This window comes from Magnolia sinica, chromosome 1 (assembly GCF_029962835.1).
Source record: "Magnolia sinica isolate HGM2019 chromosome 1, MsV1, whole genome shotgun sequence".
Classification (NCBI taxonomy): Eukaryota; Viridiplantae; Streptophyta; class Magnoliopsida; order Magnoliales; family Magnoliaceae; genus Magnolia; species Magnolia sinica.
In genome coordinates, this window is record NC_080573.1 from 2,190,539 (window position 1) to 2,214,482 (window position 23,944).

The 23,944-nt window shown below is 39.9% G+C and overlaps 1 protein-coding gene across 2 annotated transcripts; it reads right to left on the minus strand.

Moving 5' to 3' along the window:
• Positions 1 to 771: 771 nt before the first annotated feature.
• LOC131236466 (putative FBD-associated F-box protein At1g61330) lies at positions 772 to 18,779 on the minus strand. 2 transcript variants are annotated; one of them, XM_058233673.1, is made up of 3 exons: positions 17,746 to 18,779; positions 16,620 to 16,796; positions 772 to 1,373 (listed from the first exon to the last, which is right to left on the minus strand). In XM_058233673.1, exons 1-3 carry the CDS (start codon positions 18,649 to 18,651, stop codon positions 1,002 to 1,004), a joined length of 1,455 nt encoding a protein of 484 aa, XP_058089656.1. In that variant the 5' UTR covers positions 18,652 to 18,779; the 3' UTR covers positions 772 to 1,001. The 2 variants fall into 2 exon arrangements, with proteins under 2 accessions (XP_058089656.1, XP_058089645.1); XM_058233662.1 differs by lacking the exon at positions 772 to 1,373 and adding an exon at positions 6,738 to 7,206.
• Between the last annotated feature and the right edge of the window lie 5,165 nt (positions 18,780 to 23,944).

Sequence of the window (23,944 nt, forward strand, 5' to 3'; positions counted from 1 at the left end):
ACTAAAATCTAGCAATCCTCTGTTTACACACCAAGAAAAACATTCAGCAAGTTACATCAAGTAGTAAACTTCGGCATGCATTGTGTACAAACTTCTATCATCCTTTGAGTATTCATACAAAACAATCTGAGAATTCTCAATGAGATGTAGAATCATACTGTTCTTGATGCTTTCCGTGGAGCAACTAAAATTCATGACTCGAGTACAACATCCTTCTCCAAGAAAAATTTCACAGGTTTTGTGCATGCACCAGAAGAAGTTATTAATCTTTATCATATTCGGATGATCGAAAACATAACCTGCCATTGGAATTTCCACATGTTCATATGAAGGATTATCAAAGTATCTTTTGAGCTGTAATTAATTTCATATAGAATTCAACATGAGATAGTAGGGGAATTCATTCATACACAACCACATTTTAATTTGTATGCATTAGATATGCCACATGTGCAACTATCCAAATTCAAGCACCCCACATGTGCACCTGTGCTGCCATTAATCTTGAACTGACAAATATATGGCACCTATCAATGTGCACTTAAGCTATAAATGTTATATACATTTCTAACATTTCCTACAACTATCCACATGCTTCTCTTCTATTTTAGAAATTTCTACACTTAATTACAAAATCACCCTAATGAACAAGATAAGTAAAAGCTTGATTTATTCCATGGCTTGAGCCCTTGAGAATGATTGCATTCTTTCATTACACAGTAAGAAAAACAATCAAAATAAAACATGCATGCTAGCCCCACGGGTAGCACATGTGCTAAGCTGGGATCAACCAAACAGGTAAGTCAGGATGTATGCAGCCTGACTATTGAATTGTTTAAAGCCTACCTCTATTCGCAAGATCATCTCTACAGTGGGCCAACCTTACAGATGTTAAAAGATAAAACTACAGGTACATCCCCTAATAAGCTAACGATTTAACTACATACTTCAACTAAGCACAAACGCTTCACACGTTACATCTGCTGGTACCATTCATGTGTTCATAATTTGAATTCAACTGAAGAGTAAGCTTCAGTATGTGTGGGCCATAAGTTGTTATCATCATCTGACTGTTCACATAACACAATCCGAGCATCCAATGATGTTTTTGGTAGTGACAGAAGTTGGTCATGGAGCAACATTAGTGGTTGGATTTGAGTAAATTTCGATTGAAGAAAAGAATCCTTCTGCCCAATTAAGATCAAAGCCTCGAGCACAGTCGCCTTCTCTAGTAGAAATTTCACCAATCGCATTTCATTTCTGTGCCCCATAATACCGGTTATCTTGATCAACTTGAGTTTATCAAAAATGCATTCCGAAGTCTCTTTCACGGCTATGTTATCAAAATACTCAATGGCTTCAATTGCTTGGACCTGTAAGCAGATGCAAAGTAGAGAAATAAATTACTGCTAGCGGGAGAAGGCTAAGCATAGAGAAATAAATTACTGCTAGTGGGAGAAGGCTAAGCATAGAGAAATAAATTGCTGCTAGTGGGAGAAGGCTAAGCATAGAGACCCATGGATTGGCCTGCCCGAGGGTCTGGCAATTGCCCAACACTGTCTTGGGATGATTCCTCAGCTAACTCCCAGTCCCTGAGCAGGGTAACACTCTGGTACTTAGCTCATGTGCTGGGTAGGGACAAGCTACAGTGCATCTTGGTAGACCACATTGTTGTCATGGACGAGTCATTTACATGAGGTGACAGGTGCTTAGCCAATTTCAGCTCTTTATACATGTGGATAGGTTTGTATAGAGTAGAAGTGTGTCGAGAATTTTAGAGAAGGGTAGAAATGTATGGATTCTCTAGTGGGGTTGCATAGAATCATACAGAGTTCTAGAGTATTCATAGCTATTGGATGATTGCTACATTGCATCATTCTAACCATTGATGTAAAGTAGCTAGAAAGCTCCTGACCCTATATAAATGGAAGGAGTCCACATTTGTAACAGAAAGTTGTGAGCTCCTGAGATTTCTAATTAGTTCAATACAAGTTCTCTTACCTCCTGTAAAAAAGTCCAGTCTGTGACAACGTGCAGTTGCCGAATACAAAAGCCCCATGGCCTAACGAATGGCCCTGTTCTCACCGGGCCACAACGAATGCATGGCTTCTTTTAACAGGAAATGAAATCTAATAGGAGGTTAAGAAAACCTACTTGAATGAAAAGTGTGTGATATTTCTCTTGGGCTGATATTGTTATCTGCTGAGAGATTAAAAACAAAATACAGATATCAGCTTCAAAAGCATGCCATTGGGGCCATCAATGGACCAGATGTAGACCAGCCAAGCCCAAGATTAGCCATGGAATTCAAAACTGGCTAGGATTTGAGCTCAGCTAGGGCTCATCTAACAATGTTTTAAATCTACATGCCGGATGTCTCATTTGGTTGTTTGTCCAGACCAAACTCTGGCCCATGGGCACAAACAATAACTGAAGTCCAGTCCCATGGGCCCATGGATTTAAAACTTGGATGAATCTGATGCTACTCGACTGAGTCGACTCAGATTCAAATCCAGTGTGATGCCCTGTGTTCCCCACAAACTGATGTAGAGTGGGTCACAGACACTTTCATGGCAAATATGGAGGCCCGATTGGAGGCAGAAATGATCCGGATCATCTCGCAAATCGGGATTGAGTTTTTCGACATATTATATATGATTTTCGGGTAGGAGAACCTACTTAACCCAACCAACCCCGCTATGCCGGGTTGCCACACCGGATTTGCAAGAATCCATCATATCGATGGTCAAGAGTCCCATTTATTTCCCTTTTTTTAAAATTATAAATACTAAGCATTAGTCGGAGTATAATTTTTGATCCTTTGAATTGTAGAAGTCGTGCCCAACATGAAAATGGCTTAGAAAAGTTAGGAGAATAAAGTGGTTGGTCTAAATTGGACACTTACTATTTTTGGTAAAAAATCATGAAGTTTAGTAGGAATAGAGGTCGTCTATAAATAGTAAGTTTATATATTTATGGTAAGTCATGTCTTTAAGGCGTTTGAGTTGGAGTCTAAATCTAAAACTCCTTCCTAGGTTTGAGTTCCTTAGTTAAAGAGTTATAATTTCATTTTTTTTATCATCAATCAAATTATTTTGAATTTATTAAAAATTATTTCTACTTTTATCCCTCCTATATTCGAGGAAGCTCTATGAGGAGTCCAAAGAGCTCTGTGGATTTGGAGTAGATATCCTGAGGAAAACGGTGAATGACCCCATCACGTCCCTCCCTACATCACAAACAGAGCTACCACTGCTACGTTTCACACCGTGCAAATGCAGCGCTCTGCACGATGATTCCAGCTATACATCTTGTAGAGCCACCATTTGTTTTGAGGCCCTGAAAACCAGGCACCTCCAGCAACAAAATGGTCCACTAAGGAAAGTAAGAGCTCAAAAGAATCACCAACCAGTCCATATTAATGGGTGGGCCATCTGAGATCCTGATTGACCTGGCCACAATGCATAAATAATGTGGGCCAACCTGATGAACAGTCCATATCTGACATTGGTAATCCAGCCAATAGCCACGGGTAGGGGATGAAAAGATACCTTAAGAGGCTCGTTGCATACAGTTAGAATCTTAACATGAGCCAGGTCTTTCAAAATCTGTATATAATCATGCTTGGGCTCCCTTTGTTGATAGCCTATTGAATTTAAAACCACATCCACCAATGATGAAATGTTCGTGAATGACTGTCCATAGAAAGCAACACCACAGTAATGAAACAATCGGAGATTTGAGGCAGAAATCTCAATCTTGTAGGGCCCATAAGCTAACACAATCAAGATCTTAAGTTGCAGATTGGGACCAGAAACCTTAATAGAGTACAAATCAAAACACTCCTTTAAACTCAACTCCTCAAGAAGCAGGCAATTCAAAACAAGGCTCTCAAGCATCTCGCTTGTTAGATGAAGGTGTCGAAGATGGAGTGTTTCTAGATCATGGAAACCGTTGAAATTCGATGGGCAGTTGAAATTGCAAAGAGACACCTTCAAATGGATTAAAGAATCACAACTAAGAAGGCAATTAAGCAACTTAAAAGGTTTAATGACAACACAATGTTTATCAGGATATTCAAGAGAGTATTCAGAGTAACGACAGAAGTTGAGTGACTCCTTTCATACTTGCGAATTCGATCCATTTCTCGGTATCAGACTGAAACCGATGGTCTGGATCAAAATAGAGTCGAAATGTTTCTACCTTGTTGCCTCTATGCTGCTGTATATACCGATTGACAGTAACTGTGAATTCTTTATTAGTATGGGCGCTCACAAATTCCTTGCCAAAATCTAGAATTTTGGAGTAAGGCCAAAAGCATTTCCAATGATCTCTCCATCCTCTTTACAGAATGCTTGTTCTCGTTGCGGATTTCATTGGCATTAGAGAGAGGATATGATGAAGGATGGCTTCCGGCAGTTCACTAATTCTGTCATCGGATTTTTCCATGGCTTTGAAATGGTTTTGGGACTGATGCCTGGAGTTTGTGTTTTGGAGGGCTTCTCAATTCGAGTCCCATTGAAGTCCCTTTTTTTATATTATTGGATTCTCCCACATTAGGACGATCATTTCAAAGGTGGAGTTGTTGTCTTCATTGAAATGATTGTCTTGTAATCGGGGGGTTGTTGTTCTTGTCTTCATTAAAACGATTGTTTCGATGTTTTATATATGGATTCAAGTGGAAGCTAATGAGGATGTGCATAGTATACTCAGCTTTTCAGTTTGTACAAGTGGGTCCTCCTGGGTCAGTGATTCACACCTTTGAAATGGTCCTGCTGGCCTTGAATGGGGATTGAAAATGCTATCTTAACCATTTGCTATTTAAACAAACACCTGAAAATGAAATTAGGAGACTAGAAAACCAAACGGACCCACATTTGCTGCTCTTTGTTTACCTCCTTGTAGTCAATATGCTTGTGATTGACTTTGGTTATTGAAATTAGAGGAGCTAAATCATATTGTCATTTGGGCATGGTGGATGTGCTCTGTGCATTCATGGACTCTACCCATTGCATTCATGGAAGAGGCATAGTTGAAAAATCATAAACCCCCAAAACAAATAAACTTGTAATGGACTAGATGGCATAGTCACATAACACTAAACCTCATACGCAATTTGGAAAGTTTTTTAATGGGGGGACTTTCCATCTCAACTATTTCTAGTGATGTAGCCCATCTAAGCTCGCGTCCCATAAATTAGAGGTCGCACGTAGTGCAGGTAAGAGAGGGTAACCCCTTCCTCTTGTAACCGAGACCCTAACCCATACCTTTGCGATGGCGGGCCAATTATAGGAGTCACTCAGGTCGTAAAATTTCATAATTCCTCAACCACAAGGTACATACTGATGTAGAGTGGGTCGTGGACAGTTTCATAGTCAAGATGGACAAAAGGAGGCCTGATCGGAGGCAGAAGTGATCCAGACCACCAAAACTTTTAAATATGCATATATTGCAAACCGGAATGAATTATTCAACAAACCATATATGATTTTGGGGTAGAAGAAGCTACTTTAGCCAACCAACCCACTATGCCGGGTTTCCCATGCCAAATTTGCGAGATTCCATCAGATTGGCTGTCGAAAATCCATTTTCTTTATGTTTTTACTATAAATAGTAAGTTTTAGTTCGATCATAACTATTTATAGTAAGTTTTAGGAGTCATGCTCAACATGAAAAGGGCTTAGAAAAATTAGGGGAATAACGTGGTTAGGACGAATTAGATACTTACTTTTTTCGCTGAACACCATGAAGTCTAGTAGAAATCATGACCGTCTATAAATAGTAAGTTTACTATTTATAGTAAGTCAGGATTTTAGAGAGTTTGAGTTGAGTTTGATTCCCAAACTTCTTCCTAGGTTTGTTATCACTATTTAAAGGATCATAAATTCGTTTTTATGATCAAGTTATTTTTTTATTTATATTAGAATTTATTTCTTTCCCTCATGGATTCGAGGAATCTCTGTGAAAAGTCCAGAGAAACTCCATGGAAGACGGTGCTCGGCCTCATCACGTCTATCCCTACATCACATGCCCAAGCCAACCATAGATAAAAGCAAGCATAATTGGCTAATGGCGACTCCAAATGTTCAAACACACTATTTTATCCACCTTGGAAAGGTATTACACAACCAAAAAAACAAAACCAAGCCAAACCAATCACATACACCTGAAACTGCCCTGTACTGAAATGAGTGGCAAGTGCCCAAATCTCCATCATTCCTTTCCTTGCAATGGATTGTGTCGGGATGGAAAGGTCGAGCCCTCCACGCAGCGTTCACACTTATATACACTTCCACCACTCTCCATAAATATCCACACACTTCTCTTTTACTCTAAAATTCTCCACACTAATTTACAAAATCACCCTAATGAACAAGATAGTATAAACTTGAGCCCATGAGAATGACTAATTGCCTTCCCACAAATGTTATCTTATGCAATCCTCCTCCTCCAACAGTGGACATGTACTGGCAAAGTGGTAGGAGAGTAGTTGAAAAAAAAAAATCCCATCTATATTAAAACTTTTCACAGCCTATGGCTTCATAATTTGTTGAATAAGCTCCTGGCATATTGCATTCTTTCATTACACATTAACAAAAACAATCAAAATAAAACATGCATGCTATCCTCATGTGTAGCACATGTGCTAAGCTGGCACGTGGGGCTGCATTAGGAAGAGTATCATGCACAATGGGCCCACCTACAAAACATCAAATGATAAAACTACAGGCACAACAACTAATAATCTAGCAATTTAACTGCATACTTCAACGAAGAACAACGTGCGGTTTACACATTACATTTGTTGGTACTGTAGACATTCATGTGTTAAAAATTTCTAGTCAACCAAAAGTAACATTTAGTATGTGTGGGCCATAAGTTGTTATCATCATCTGACTGTTTGCATAACAGAATCCGAGCATCCGATGATGTTTTTGGTAGCAACAGAAGTTGGTCATGGACAAACATTAGTGGTGGGATTTGAGTAAATTCCCATTGAACCACAGAATCCTTCTGCACAACTAAGATCAGAGCCTCAAGCACAATGGCCTTCTTTAATAGAAACTTCACCAATTTCATTTCATTTTTGTTCCCCTTAAAACCGGTTATCTTGATTGACTTGAGATTATGGAAAATGCAATTTGAAGGCTCTTCCACAGCTATGTTTCGAAGACGGAAGTCGAAAAGGGATTCACTTGCTGGGACCTGTGAACAAATGCAAAGTAGAGAAATAAATTACTGCCGGTGGGAGAAGGCTGAGCATAGCAGCCCTTGGATTAGCCTGCAATAGGGTCCGGTAACCGCCAACATGGTCTTGGGACGATTCCTTAGCTCAGTCCCCGACCTGACGCAGGGTAAAACTCTGGTCCTTAGCTCATGTGTTGGTGAGGGACAAGTTAAAGCACATCTTGGTAGATAGCATGTTGTCATGAACATGGCATTTATACGAGGCTACAGGGGCTTAGCCAAATCCCACTCTATTTATACAAGTAGATAGGTTTGTACATAAAAGAAGAGTGTAGAGAATTGCAGAGAATGGTAGAAATATATGAATTTTCTAGTAGGGCTGCATAGAATCTAATGGAATTCTAGAGTATTCATACCTATTGGGGATGATTGTTAAATTGCATTTTTCTTACCATTCATGTAAAGTAGCTAAAAGGCACCTGACCCTATATAGAAGGAAGGGGTTCACATTTGTAACGGAAAAGTAGTAAGCTCCTGAGATTTCTAATCAGTTCAATACAAGTTCTCTTACCTCCTATAAAAATGCCTGGTCTGTGACAACATGCTCGCTAGTACTGAATACAAGTGTGGTGACGAGCGGAAAGGTATGATGTATTGGCGAGGGCATTTTCACAATGGGTCCCACCTATTGAACGACCCTGTACTAGTCGGGCCACTTTTCATGGGCTGCTTTTGAAAGAATCGGGGGACTGAAATCTAACAGGAGGGTTATGAAAACCTACTCGAATGAATAGTTTTTCCAAAGAAGGAAAAACGCAGTTTGCAAAGAAGCCACAGAGGTAGGAGAGAGATTTATTGTTAATGGATGTTAGCAGCAGCTGCAACTCTTGCAGATTGCCGAAGGTGATTGGTAAATCTTCCCATGCGTAATATTTCTCTTTGGCCGATATTGCTATCTGCTGAGAGATAATAAAAAACAAAACCAAAAAAAAAAAACCAAACTTCGGGATATTAGCTTCAAAACCATGCCATTGGGGCCATCAGCTACAAATGCATTATTCTGCATGACAATTTCAGCTATCCATCTTGTAGATCCAGAATTTGTGTTGTGGCCCCAAAAACCAGGCACCTCCATCCTCGAAATGGTCCATTGAAAGGAAAGCCAGAGCAATGGGTAGGGGATGAAAACATACCTTAAGAGGCCCGTCGCATACTGTTAGAACCTTAACACCAGCCAGGTCTTTCAAAATCTGTATATAATCATTCTCGGGTTCCGTGTATTGATAGTGTATTGAATTTAAAATCACATCCACCAATGATGAAATGTTCCCGAATGAATGTCCATAAAAAAGAGCCCCACAGTAATGAAATGATAGCAGATTTGGAGCAGAAATCTCAATCTTAGGGGACCCACGAGCTACCACGAAAAAGATCTTAAGTCTTAGATTGGGACCAGAAACCTTGATGGAGTCCAGACCAAAACACTCCCTTAAATTCAATTCCTCAAGAAGCGGGCAAGTCGAAACAATGCACTCAAGAATCTCACTTTTTAGATGAACCCGTCGAAGACGGAGCGTTTTCAGAGCATGGAAACCATTGAAATTCGATGGACAGTTGAAATAGCAGAGAGCCAAATTCAGATGGATTAAAGAATCACAACTAAAGAGGCAATGGGGCAAATTGAAGGGATTACAGGCGACATAATCTTCACCAAAACCAATATAGTGTGCAGCGGAAGGATGGAAATCGAGATCAAGCTCAGTGACTCCTTTGGTCGTTGCGAATTCAATCCATTTCTCAGTATCGGACTGATACCGATTGCCCGGCTGAAAAAAGAATCAAAATATCTCTAACTTGTTTCCTTTATGTTGCTGTATATACCGATCGACGGTGGCTGTGAATTTTTCATCAGTTTGGACACTCGCAAATTCCTCACCGAAGTCTAGAGTTTTGGTGTAGGCTGAAAAGCATTTCCAATGATCTCTCCATCTTCTTGACAGAATGCTTGTTCTCGTTGCAGATTCCATTGGCATCAAAGAGAGGATGTGATGAAGAACAGCTTCCGGCAATTCGCTGATTTTATCATCAGATTTTTCAATGGGTTTGATATGTTTTTCAGGACTCATGTCTGGAGTTCTTGTGTTAGAGGATTTCTCAATTCAAGTACCATTTCAAGTCTTTTTTGTTCTTGGATTTTCCCACATTGGGACGATTCTATCAAAGGTGGAGTTCTTGTCTTCATTGAAACGTTGTCTTGTGATCGGAGATGTTTATATAGAATGGATTCTTGTGGAACTCAGTGAGGATGTGCACAGTATACTCCGGTTTTCAGTTTGTGCAAGTGGGGCCCACTGGGTCAGTGATCCACGCCTTTAATATGGTCCTACTGGCTATGAATGGGGATTGGAAATGCCATCTTAACTATTTGATGAGCGACCTAGAAATGCATGGTAGAAGAAAGCAGTGGCGATAGCCGATGGTCAGTATTTAACAGGATCAGATGCACCTAGAAACCGTTTGATTTGAAGATGGTGTTCCATCCATGGTTGGACACACCAATCGAACGGAATGGGTCGTGGATCATCAAGTCATGTGACCATCTGAGTGATGTGCACTAGATTAGGGCTTGTTCTATGGCCTAGCTACTTGGATCGAATAGATTACATAAGAAGCAGAACGGAAGTCAAGATAGAATTGTCTAAGGAATCTGATATCCTTGATATAAACAATCTATAGAGGGTCCCACAATTTGGACGGTTGGGATTTGAAGTGAGAGCCACTTGCAGGATAGGTAAGCACCCGGTCCATGGTTGAGTCTCCACATGCTAATTAGAGGTGTACACAAACCGAGCTAGCTCGGTTACCTCGCTCCACTCGACTCGAAAAAGCACGATTGGACTTGGTTCGAAGCTGAATTCGTGCCCAGTTGAGCTGATTTTTTGAGCTTGAAAATGAGTTCGAGGCGAGTTTGAGCTGGCCCCTACTCGACTCGGATCGAACTCAGCTCAGATCGAACCACTTCGATGACTCAGTTACTTTGATATTGATGTTGCTCACTAAGTGTTTGATGAAATGACTTAACGAAGTGTAGCGGGTGGCAAGAAACCAATACCCTTTTTTTTTTGATTTTTATGTTGCTTAGAAGGTATTTGATAAAATACATGTAAAACCATTGTTGCTGTCTTAAATACAGTGAGATTTTGAAAGTGCATGTTTGTTAAAATGCTACACGGACGAACTCGGTTCGATCTTGGCTCGAATTGGCCCGAGTTGCTGACCGAACCAAGCCGAGCTGGCCGGTCAGGCTTGAGGATAGCTGAGGTCAGCTAGTGGCCGAGCCGAGTTGAGCTGAGGCTAGCTCGACTCAGTTTGACTTGATGTACACCCCTAATGCTAATACAATTAAATACATGTTATTACTGTTCTTAATAATGAGTCTTGGTAACGGCACGACACACAGATTCCGTTTATGTTTAAAAATTTAAAAAATAATAGAGAGAGAGAGAGAGAGAGAGAGAGAGAGAGAGAGAGAGAGAGAAATTTTGGCCATTTTGATTTTCCAACTACAACCACATAAATAATTGTAAATAAGCACTCATTACTTACTCTTCTAAATGATTTTCCAACTATATCGCTTACATTTAACTACAATAATAATTTTATTATTTCAATTGTTTTTCTAAGAAAAATCACCTTAAAAATAATAATTTTATAATGTAAAAATGTAATGATTATAATTTCTTTTATCTACTTTCTTTGCAATTATATATGATGCTTGATTATAAGCTATAATTCTGATCTAAACAAACACTTGGAAATGAAATTAAGAAATTGGAAAACCAAACAGGCCCAAATTTCTTGCTCTTCATTTACCTTCCGTATAGTTAATTTGCTTGTGATTAACTTGGGTTATTAAAATTAGAGGAGCAAAATCATATTGTCACTTGCGCATGGTGGATTGTGCTCATGCATTCTCTATTCATTCATGTGTAGACAAATGAGACTGTTGAAAATGCGGGCCCCACTGTGGATGAGGCATAGCTAAAAAAATCACAAACCCCCCAATAGTCTTTTAATGGAAAAGAAAATAATTTATTGGAGGTAGACCTCGTATGGTGGAGCTCAACAAAATGCCCACACATGTGGCAAGTCAAATATGATTTGCACGTGTATTAGGATCTAAACATAGCAATTGAATAACTAGCTAGTGGGAGAGATTCTTGCCTAAATGATGTGTAAGATTTTATCATGTAATTGGCTAAACCTATATTTCCAACAGAATCATGAATTTGTACAAATTCTCTATTTTTATCTCACTCTCACTCTCTCTCAGGAAAAATGTCTTTCTCTGTCAAGTTTCAAGTTAACAACAACCTTCGCACTTCCATTAATGAGAGTACGTTGACCTTAGTTTGTACTTACATAGGCCATTGATATAGAGTGGTTGCGGACACTTTCATAGCCAAGATAGACCAAGGAAGGCCCAATCAGAGGCAAAAGTGATTAGGACCGTCAAAACCTTAAAACAATCATATATTGCAAATCGGAATGAGGTTTTTGACATATCATATATGATTTTAGGGAAGGAGAAGCTACTTTTAGTCAACCAACCAGCTATGATGGGTTGCCCACGCTGGATTTGTGAGATTGAATCCGATCAACGGTCAAAAGTCCACTTTATTTTTGTTTTTCCTATAAATAGTAAGTTTTAATTCGATCATAACTTTTAATCCTTTGAGTTTTATGAGTCGTGCCCAACACGAAAATGGCTTAGTAAAATTAGGAGAATATCATGGTTAGGCCAAATTGTACACTTACTATTTTTGGCCGAAAACCATGAAGTCTAGTAGGAATCATGACTGTCTATAAATAGTAAGTTTACTATTTATAGTAAGTCACGGTTTTAGGGACTTTGAGTCTAAAACTTCATCCTAAGTTTGAGTTCACTATTTAAAGGATTGTAATTTTATTTTTTTAATCATCAATCAATTTATTTTGAATTTATTAGAATTTATTTCTATTTTCATTCTTTGCAGATTTGAGTAATCACTGTGAGTCTAGAGAAGCTCCCTGGATTCGGAGTAGCTATTCCCGTGGAAGACAATGATCAACCTCATCACGTCCTTCCCTGCGCCAGCCATCCATCTTAGCCAGAGTTGCTAGAGGGGGTGGAATATTTGCCGTTCTCTCATAGAACAGAATGGATTGGGGGTTTGTTCGGGTCATAATTGTAGGGCTAACGTGATACGTTGCCCGATTTCGAGACCGCTTTCGCTGCTTCACTGGTGTTCATGCAATCGGACACTAGATACAACCGCTACCGACATAATTAGTTACCAAAATCTAGCAATCCTCTATTTAAGAAAAGCACTTCTCCAACTTCTATCATCCTCTGAGTATTCATACAATACCATCCGTGGCATACAAGAAAAATATATAATCTGCAATGACTCTCATTCAACACAATAGGGTCAATTTAGCTAAGTCCAACGTAATCAACTTTTGGTAGGTGATCAGTTAGTGAGGAGCCCTTCTGATGTATGGTTCTAATCATTATACAAATATGCAACGTGCACAGCACATGATTGTAAGTGCTACATGGGACAAGCATGAATTAGACCAACCTCATCCATTAGGTGCACAATCATATTTTTCCCATGGAACCTATGAATTAGCCCAATTCAAGACATAGGTGGACCACATCATAAGAATAGTGTAAAATCACTCCTAAAACTCTAAATTCACGTGGTGTGGCCCATGGATCTTGGAATGTCTTGATTTTTAAGCAATCAATTCATCACGGCATACTGCGCCAAATGAGTGGATTGGATGGCTTGGGAATATAATGCTGAAACCCAACACACAATTTGAAAGATTTTTTTAATGATGGTACTTCCAATCTCAACTGTTTCCAAACATGTATCCTGCTTTTGAGTGTTGAATCAGCCCCATCTGGGCATGGCATGCATGGCCTGATGAATTTTGAGGTCATGCTTAGGCTCAAGAAGACCAACCCCGGCCCAAACCATCTCACCCCAACCTAACTTTATATGCACGTCTTTTGTCCTTAAAATATGGAATTCTAATCCATGATTGGACCATGCATCTTGAATGTAGATCAATGAAATTAGTTAATAAAAAAGCAATATTAATATTGAGAAATTAAAAAATAACTAACGTTTGAGGTATTTTTTAATTAAAACATTAGTGGGGAGATATTAACTTCTCCACCCTTCATTTTTTTTAAAATGACTTAATTGGGTTATTGTTATTATAATTATTATTTTAGTTGTCTAGCTCAATTGAAATATGAAAGAGAAAGCGAGAATATCAGGAACATGCTGATGGGAATTATTTGATATTTGAGTAGAGTGTGAGAGTTGATACACATTCACTAAAAACTAGTATACGATAGCATACATTAACTCAAATCAAATCCACTAAATTACTGGACACAATAAAAATAGAAAGTAAGGTCTACTGAGCGATGAGCGATCCTGTATTTTAGAATGTCCTTATTTTTAGGGAGTCAATTCATCATGGTGTGCAGTTCTGGATGAGTAGATTGGACTGCATATGCACATGATAGTGGACGCTACACAAAGTTTGGACGATTTTAATGGTAGAACTTCCCATCTCAACTGTTTTCCACGGTGTATCTCACCTGAGTGTTGAATCAGCCTGACTTTTAGGGTGGCCCACCTGATGGATAGGGTGGATCTCATCCACATGAAGTTCCATCCATGTAAAGGAAATTTGCGATCCCCTCTACCTACAACAGCTACTTAGGGGTTTTCGTTTGTTGAGTCCATCTTTGCACAGGAGCCTTAGCAAATAAGGACGACTACTTAAAAAAGGTAGAATTAATCCTTCGTTTGGTGTACATGAGGAAAATTTTCTTTCACGCGTGTGGCATGCATCAGATGTGCCACATGGCAACAATCCCAATTCAAGCACCTTACATGTGCATTTCTGCCACCATCAGTCTCAATGTGCACATAAGCTATAACTGTTACATACGAGACTATCCGTTAAGCTCCTCAGATATTCTCTATCACAATCCATCTTTCCTCCTTTTTTGGATGCGATTGTGTACTACCCCGCCCGGCTCCAGCTAGGAATGGGCAGGAGCTTTGAGTTGCCAATGTGATGTATGGGTCTTATCCACACCGTCCATCCATTTGTTCGTATCATTTTAGGATATAAGACCAAAACTGAGGCAGATCCAAAGCTCAAGTAGACCACACCACAGGAAGCAGCGGTGATAATGATTCTCACCGTTGAAACTTTTCCAGGGCCCACCTTGATGTTTATTTACCATACAACTTATTCATAAACTTACATAGACTGGGATGAAGAGAAAACACAAATATCAGCTCCATCCAAAACTTCTCTGGCCCCCAAGAAGTTTTCAACTGTAAGAGTTTCATCTCCACTGTGTAGTCCACATCTGTCTAAGATCTACCTCAATTTTGAGCTTATATCCTAAAATGATATGAAAAAATGAATGGACGATGTTGATAAGACCCATACATCACGTCGCCGCTCAAAGCTCCTGCCGGATCCCAGCTAGAGACAGCAGGGTTAGGACGCAATCCACGTTCCCTTTTTCTAAGGTGTTTGACAAATAATTAAAGGAATAATTAGCATTGATAGCATGACTTGGATAGCATATGCTGCCACAACTAGTCCCGACAGCTTGTTTCAATAACCTTGATTGAATCTAAATGCCCCTTGGTTTTGTAGTCCAACTCTACATTCCGAGAGTCGTGGTTTCTTGTTTCCTACATTAGAATTTTCTACACTTAAGTAAAAAAAATCACCCTAATGAACAAGATAAGTAAAAGCTTGACTAATTCCATGATTTTAGCCCACGAGAAATGGTTGCATTCTTTCATTACACCTTACCAAAAACAATCAAAATAAAACATGCATGCTAGCCCAACGGGTAGCACATTTGCTATATAAGCTGGCATTTCAGTCTGCATGTGAAGAAATCATGCACACAGATCATGCAGATCAAGCCACAATGCATGTATGCGGCCCGCATGGTGAATTGGCTAAAGCCCAACTTTTTTTTTTTCACTAGATCATCTCCACAGTGAGGTCCACCTTCCAGACGTCAAATGATAAAACTACTGCCACAACTAAGCTAACAATTTAAGTGTATACTTCAACTAAGCACGGACGGTTCACACATTACATTATTCATTGGTACGGTTGCTATTCATCTGTCAAGTAATAATAATTTGATGTCGACCGAGAGTAAACTTCAGTATGTGTGGGCCATGAGTTGCTATCATCATCTGACTGTTCGCGTAGCATAATCTGAGCCTCCGATGATGCTTTTGGTATCAACAGAAGTTGATAATGGAGAGACACTAGTGGTGGGATTTTATTAAATTCCCATTGATGCAGAGAATCCTTCGGCACAATTAATATGAGAGCATCGAGCACAATGGCCTTCTCTAGTAGAAACTTTACCAATCGCATTTGATTTCTGCTCCCCTTAAAACCAGTTATCTTGATTGACTTGAGATTATGGAAAATGCAATTCGAAGGCTCTTCCACAACTATATATTTAAAATAGAAGTGTTCATGCTCAATTGCTAGGACCTGGGAGCATATGCAAAATAGAGAAATAAATTACTGACAGTGGGAGAAGGCTGAGCATATCATCCCTTGGCCTCGGGATAATTCCTTAGTGCAGTGCCAGTCCCGAAGCAGGACAAGTTCAAGCAAATCTTGTTAAAGAGCATGTTGTCATGGACAGGGCATTTACATGAGGCTACACAGGGGCTTAGCCAATTTCAGCTCTATTTAAACATGTAAATAGGTTTGTATATAATGGAAGAGTGTAGAGAATTTTAGAGAATGGTAGAAACATATGAATTTTCTAATTGGGTTACATTGAAGTATCTATAGCTATTGGATGATTGTCAAATGGTATTATTCTGACCATTGATGTAAAGTAGCTGGAAGGCACCTGACCCTATATAAAAGGAAGGGATTCACATTTATAATGGAAAGTTGTAAGCTCCTAAAGATTTCTAATCAGTTCAACACAAGTTTTCTTGCCTCTTATAAAAATGTCCTGTCTGTGACAGCATGCTACTCTCGAATACAAAAGCCCCATGGCTGCCAAATTGGCACGGGTGAGTGACGTGTGGGCATTTCCTCAGGCGAGCTCCGTGGAGAATGTGCCATAGGCCAAAAGGTCAGGGTAGCTTATTGAGAAGGGCTAATGTCCGTGCTTTTCCAGTCGTGCATTTTATCATACAAGTGGAGAGGTATGATGTATGGGCAAGGGAAAATTCACAATGGGTCCCACTTAATGAACGACCCTGTACTAGTCGGGCCACTTTGAATTCATGGGCTGCTTTTGAAAGAAGTGGGAAATGAAATTTAACAAGAGGGTTATGAAAACCTACTTGAATGAAAAGTTTCTCCAAAGAAGGAAAAAAGCAGTTTGCAAAGAAGGTATAGAGGTCGGAGAGAGATTTATCGCTAGTGGATGTTAGCAGGAGCTGCAACTCTTGCAGATTGTCGAAGGTGATCGGTAATTCTTCCCATGTGTGATATTTCTCTTTGGCCGATATTGCTATCTGCTGAAAAAAAAAAAAAAGCTTACAAATATCAGCTTCAAAACCATTCCATTGGAGCCATCAATGGACCAGATGTAGTGCAGTACGAGCCCCACCCATTTACTTTTCAGGGCAAATTTTAGACTAGATCCAACCCATAGGCCCAAGATTAGTGACGCAGAGTAGGACCGTGATGAGGTCAATCACAGGGATAACTACCCTAAATCCACAAAGTTCTCTGGATTCATCACATAGTTTCCTTGAATCATGATTATAAATAGAAATAATTTCTAATAAATTCAAAAATAAATTGATTCATCGTAAAAATGAAATTACAATTCTTTAAATAATGAGTTCAATCCTAGGACAGAGTTTTAGACTCAAAATCCCTAAAATGTGACTTACTATTTATAAAGTTCATCATTCCTACTGGACTTCATGATTTTTGGCCAGAAATAGTGTGTGTTCAATTTGGCTTAACCGCGTTATTCTCCTAATTTTTTAAAAGTCATTTTCATGTTGGGTATGACTCCTAAAACTCAAAGGACTCCTAAAACTCAAAGGATAAAAAATTATAATCAAACTAAAACTTACCATCTACAGTAAAAATGAAAATAAAATTGACTTTTGACTGTTGATCTAATCAAATCTCGCAAATCCAACATGGGCACCCAACATAGTTAGGTTGGTTGGCTAAAGTACCTTCTCCTACCACAAAATCATATATGGGATCAAGTGGTTTGTTGATGCCATCAACAGACCCAGTTGGGAAGAAATTTAAGACATACATAAAGGAAAGTAAGAGCTCGAAATATTGGCCAACCAGTCTAGATCAACGGGTGGCCCATCTGGTATCGTGATTGACCTGATTTTTGGGCCACAACGTACGAAAAATGGGCCCCCACCTGATGAACTGTCCGGATCTGACGTTGGTAACCCAGAAAGTAGCCATGGGTAGGGGATGAAAACATACCTTAAGAGGCTCGTTGCATACGGTTAGAACCTTAACATGAGCTAGTTCTTTCAAAATCTGTATATAATCATGCTCTGGTTTCTTGTGTTGATAGCCTCTTGAATATAAAATCACATCCACTAACTGTGAAAAGTTCGCGAATGAATGTCCATAGAAAAGAGCACCACAGTAATGAAATGATTGGAGATTTGGAGCAGAAATCTCAATCTTAGGGGACCCGCGAGCTACTACGATCAAAATCTTAAGCCGCAGATTGGGACCAGAAACCTTGATGTAGTCCAGACTGAAACACTCCCTTAAATTCAATTCCTCAAGAAGCAGGCAATTCGAAACAACACTCTCAAGCATCTCACTTGTTAGATGAACCCGTCGAAGATGGAGCGTTTTCAGAGCTTGTAAACCATTGAAATTCAATGGACAGTTGAAATCGCAGAGAGCCAAATTCAAATGGATTAAAGAATCGCAGTTAAAGAGGCAGTGAGGCAAGTTAAAGGGCTTACAGGGGACAGAAGCTTCAGGAAAACCAATATAGTATTCATTGTAATGACGGAAGTTGAGATCAAGCTCCGTAACTCCGCTCATGGTTGCGAATTCGATCCATTTCTCTGTATCGGACCGATACCGATTTCCCGGCTCAAAAAAGAGTCGAAATGTTTCCATCTTGTTTCCTTTATGTTGCTGTATATACAGATCGACGGTGGTCGTGAATTCTTCATCAGTTTGAACACTAGCAAATTCCTCGCCGAAGTCTAGAGTTTTGGTGTAGGATGAAAAGTATTTCCAATGATCTCTCCATCTTCTTGAAAGAATGCTTGTTCTCGTTGCTGATTTCATCGGCATCAAAGAGAGGATGTGATGAAGAACAGCTTCCGGCAATTCGCTGATTTTATCATCGGATTTTTCCATGGGTTTGATATGTTTTTCAGGACTGATGTCTGGAGTTCGTGTTAGAGGATTTCTCAATTCAAGTACTATTTCAAGTCTTTTGTGTTCTTGGATTTTCTCAGATTGGGACGATTCTTTCAAAGGTGGAGTTCTTGTCTCCATTGAAACGTGGTCTTGTGATCAGAGATGTTTTATAAAATGGATTCTAGTAAAAGTCAGTGAGGATGTGCACAGTATACTCAGGTTTTCATTTTGTGCAAGTGGGGCCCACTGGGTCAGTGATCCACACCTTTAATATGGTCCTGCTGGTTATGAATGGTGATTGGAAATGCTATCTTAACCATTTGGTCGGCTATCTAGAAATGGATGGTAGAAGATAGGATTGGCAATAGCCGATGGTCAGTATTTAACGGGATCAGATGCACCAATTGGAGGGGTACAACGGTCCAAACCGTTTGATTTGAAGATGGTGTTCCATCCATGGTTGGACACACCAATCGAACGGAATGGGTCATGGATCATTGAGTCATGTGACCATCTGAGTGATGTGCACTAGATTAGGACTTGTCCTATGGCCTTGGTACTTGGATGGAATAGATTACAGAAGAAGCAGAACAGAAGTCAAGATAGAATTGTCTAATGAATCTGAAATCCTCGATATAAACAATCTATAGATTGTCCCACAATTTGGACGGTTGGGATTTGAAGTGAGAGCCACTTGCAGAACAGGGAAGCACCCGGTCCATGGTTGAGTCTCCACTTGCTAATAGAGTTTGAATACACGTTATTACGGTTCGCAATAATAAGTCTTGGTAACGGCACGGACGCTCAATTAATGTTAAAATAATAATAATAATAATAATAATAATAATAATAATAAGGGAGGGAGATTTTGGCCATCTTGATTTTCCAACTAAAACTATAAATAGTTAATGATTATTTACTCTTGTAAATGTGTGGTGACTTCATGTACATTTTGAATACAATAATGATTTTGTAATATCAATTATTTCCTCCTAAAAATCACTATAAAACTAATAGTTCTTTGCAATTGTATCTTATGCTTGATTTATGAGCTACAATAACTCTGGTTTAAACAAGTACTTGGAAATGAAATTAGAAAGTTAGAAAACCAAGCGGACTCAAATTTCTTGCTTTTCATTTACCCTACTTGGAATTAATCTGGTTGTGATTAACTTTGATTATTTAAATTAGAGGAGCAAAATCATACTGTCACTTGGGCACGGTGGATTGTATGTGCTCATGCATTCATGGACTCTACTTAGAGCTGGGCAGAATCCGACCCGATCCAGCGAATCCAACCCAATCTGGTGGATCCGACCCGATTTGAACTGAACCGAAGGCCTGAATCGGCGCGAATCGAGTAGGACCACTCAGATCCGATTGTACATTAGATCGAGTTTGGATCGTGGTCAATCCGGACTAATCCGATCTGAAATCCAAATGAACTCTAACCCTTCGGATTTGATCGAGTCAGTCCTACTAGACTCAGTCCCTGATCGGATTGAGTTCCAGTTATGTTCATGAAAAATCGAATTGAGTCGAGTTGAACCCAATCCAGTCCGACTCGACTCGATGCCCACCTATAACTCTACTCATTGCATATGCAGACAAACTAGACTGCTGAGAATGCATGCACCACTGTAGATGAGGCATAGCTAAAAAAAATATAAAATCCCCCAAAACTACTTCTAGTGGAAAGTATGGTTGTAATCATTTTTTATATGTGATCAGTTAGTGAGGAGCACTTGCGATGGATGTTTCTAATCATTATACAAATATGACGTTTATAGGACATGATTGTAATGGGAGGGTTAGGAAACTTCTTTCTTTCCTTTCTTTTTTTTTTTTTCTTTTTTTTTTTCTTTTTCTTTATTTATTTTAAAATTTTATTTAATGTCAAGAAAGTCGGAATTCAAGTAAAGTTGTGTCGGGACAATATGCAGTCTGACTTGTGCTAACTAAGAGCTGCATGGGGACAAACATGAATTAAACCCACCCCATCCATTAGGTGCACAATCACATTTTCCCCCATCGAACTTGTGAATCAGCCCATTTCAAGATGTAGGTGGACCACACCATAGGAATGGTTTAAAATCACTCTTGAAACTCTAACTTCACATGGTGTGGTGTTGTAGAGCGGGTCGCGGATAGTTACATGGCCAAGATGGACCAGAAAAGGCCTGGTCGACGACAGAAGTGATCTAGACCATCGAACCTTAAATCGGGCGTGTCTTGCAATCTGGAATGAGTTATCTAACGTAAAATATATGATTTTGGGGTAGAACGAGCTACTGAAGCCAACCAACCTGCTATGCCGGGTTGCGCAGCCCGGAATTGCGAAAAACCCCTGGATCGACGGTCGTTTCCCTGTTTTAATTTCGTTTTTACTATAAATAGCAAGTTTTAGTTTGATTATAACTCTCCATCCGTCGGGCTTTAGGAGTTGCGCCCAATGTGAAAAGAGCTTAGAATAATTAGGAGAACGGTTTGGTGAAGCCAAATAGGACACTTACTATTTTTGGCCGAAAACCTTGCGCACTAGTAGACGTCACGACCGTCTATAAATATTAAGTTTACTATTTATAGTAAGTCGCGGATTCTAAGAGTTTGAGTTGTAGTTTGATTCTAATTTCTTTCTCATTGCTTGGTAACCCTATTTAAAGGGTTGTGAACTCGTTTTTATTTATCAATTAATCAATTTCGAATTTATTAGAATTTATTTCTATTTTCTACTTTCTTTCCTCGTGGATTCGAGAAGTCTTTGTGAGGAGTCCAGAGAAGCTCCGTGGATTGAGTGTAGTTATCCTCATCACGTTCATCCCTGCGTCATGTGGCCTGTTGGTACCGGAATGTCCTGATTTCTAGGAAATTAATTCATCATATTGTTGCGCCAAATGAGTGGATGGCATAGGCATATAATCCCGAACCCAACATGCAATTTAGAAGACTTTTTAACGGTGATACTTCCCGTTTTCAATTGTTTCTAGGGGTGGGTGTACATCGAGTCAAACCGGCCATTGGCTGACCTCAGCTTGAACTGGGCTCAGCTCGGTCCTCGAGCTTGACTGGCCAGCTCGGATTGGTTCGGTCAACAACTCGGTCGAGTTCAAGCCAAGTTTGCCGTTGCAGCATTTTTACAAACACTTGGACTGCACCTTCAAAATCTCACTCTCTTTGTATTCAAGACAACAACAATGATTTTACAGATATTTTATCAAACACCTTCTAAGCAACATAAGAATCAAGGGAAAAAAAGTCTTGGTTTCATATACATAACTCCCTTGCCACCAGCCACACTTCTTTGAGTCATTTCATCAAAAACTTTGTGACCAACATCAATATCAAAGTAACTGAATCGATTCGAGCTGGGTTCAATCTGAGTCGAGTCTAGCTGGGCCAGCTCGAACTTGGCTTGAACTCGAACTTATTATCAAACTCAAAAAATCAACTCGACTCGGCTCGAACTCAGCTTTGAACCGAGTCGAGTCGAGTCGAACAAGCTAACCGACTACACCTTTAGCATGATTAATTGTTTCCAAGGATGTAGCTCACTAATCCCAATTTAGCATGACCATACATAGGCAGATAAAATAAATGAAAACATAGAAAAACAAACGAATGATTAACACTTGAGATTTTGATCTGCCTCATTTTTTAGCTCATGCCGTAAAATGATCTGTAAAAATATAGATGGACGTCAAGGATAAAATACATACATCATGGTGGGACTCACAGAGCACTATCAGTAGCTACCTGGCTACTGTCGGCAATCCGCTTCCTATTATAGTGCCTAGACGGGTTCGATCATCGGATCACCCATGATTGGCCTGTGCTGGATGCTGAGGCAAAAGGAGCTCGCGGCTCACCCGCTGACTGGAATGGACCGTCAGGATCTCGCAAGTGTACGTCACGTTCGTCACATGTGCGGCGAGGCCCCCTGAAATCTCACTCGCGCGACTTGCCTAAGCGGGAAACGAGAATCCTTCTAAAATCATCGCATCTCCCGTCTCCCGCCTTCTCTCCTCTTTCTTTTCCGACTCCCGCCCTTTCTCCTCTCGCGTTACAGGTAAAATCCATTTTCCTCTTTTTCCCTTTTCTGCGTCCTACCCCCGCCCGGATAGTAATGCTCTGTGGGGCCCACCGTGATGTAAATTTTTTATCCACGTCGTTCATCGCTTTTCTAAGATCATTTTAAGCTATTATTCTAAAAACAAGGCAGGTCCACAGCTTCAGTGGACCACACCAAAGGAACCTGCAGTTATAATGACACCCACCGTTGAAACCTTTCTAAGGGCCACCATGATATTTTTTTTTTACCATCCAACCTATTCATAAAGTCAGGTAGATGTGGATGAAGTGAAAACAAAAATATCAGCTTGTTCCGAAACTTCTCCAGCTCCCAAGAAGTTTTTAATGGTGAACGTTCAATCCCCACTTTGTGGTGCACGTAAGCCTTGGACCTACCTCATTTTTTGGATCTTAGCTTAAAATGATCTGAGAAAAACTATGAACGGCGTGGATAAAGCACTTACATCACGGTGGGCCCCACAGAGCCCTGCGACGCAATCCTCGTCTCATCCTCACATGGATGGATTCACATGGGGCCATGTTCTGGGGGGACACTACTGTTGATCTTCCTTCAACCAAAGCAAGGGAACACCATCTACGGTCTGAAATTAGTCAATGCAGGCTTCTGTCTTTTCCTCTCCATTTGTAAGGGTTGTCATTGTCCAGGCTCCAAACAGTATGATCATTGTGCTATGGCTCATTTACTATTTTGTCATCGAATGAATGGTTCAGATCTTGTCAAGGTCTGCCCAAAGCCCTATCCATTTTACTAAACAGGCCAAGAATTCTGGCCCACGACCCATTATCCTGTGGCGTGACACGACCCACTTACCTGAACCATAGGGCCTGTTTGGAACTTGAGATTAGGTGGTATGGAATTGCAGTTGGTCCAATGTAAATTTCATCCCGTGTTTGGAATTAATGGGAAGGATTGGATTAATACAGGTATTATATCATCCGGTTCCAATGGGAGATATGGCAGGATTTCTGGAGGAATCCGAAGTCCTGTGGGCCCCACATTGATGTATGTATTTTATCCACACTGGTCATCAATATGCGCCCTTTACATGTCACACTCGAGTTGTGTCTGCATATTGAGCGGCATTAGTTGTGAAATCTGGTTCATTGATTACAGTTCCATGGTCCACCGAATGAAGGTTTCAATTAATGTGTTTTTCCCAAAGAGAGAATTTGATTCCAAACTTGGGATTGGACGGTCAAA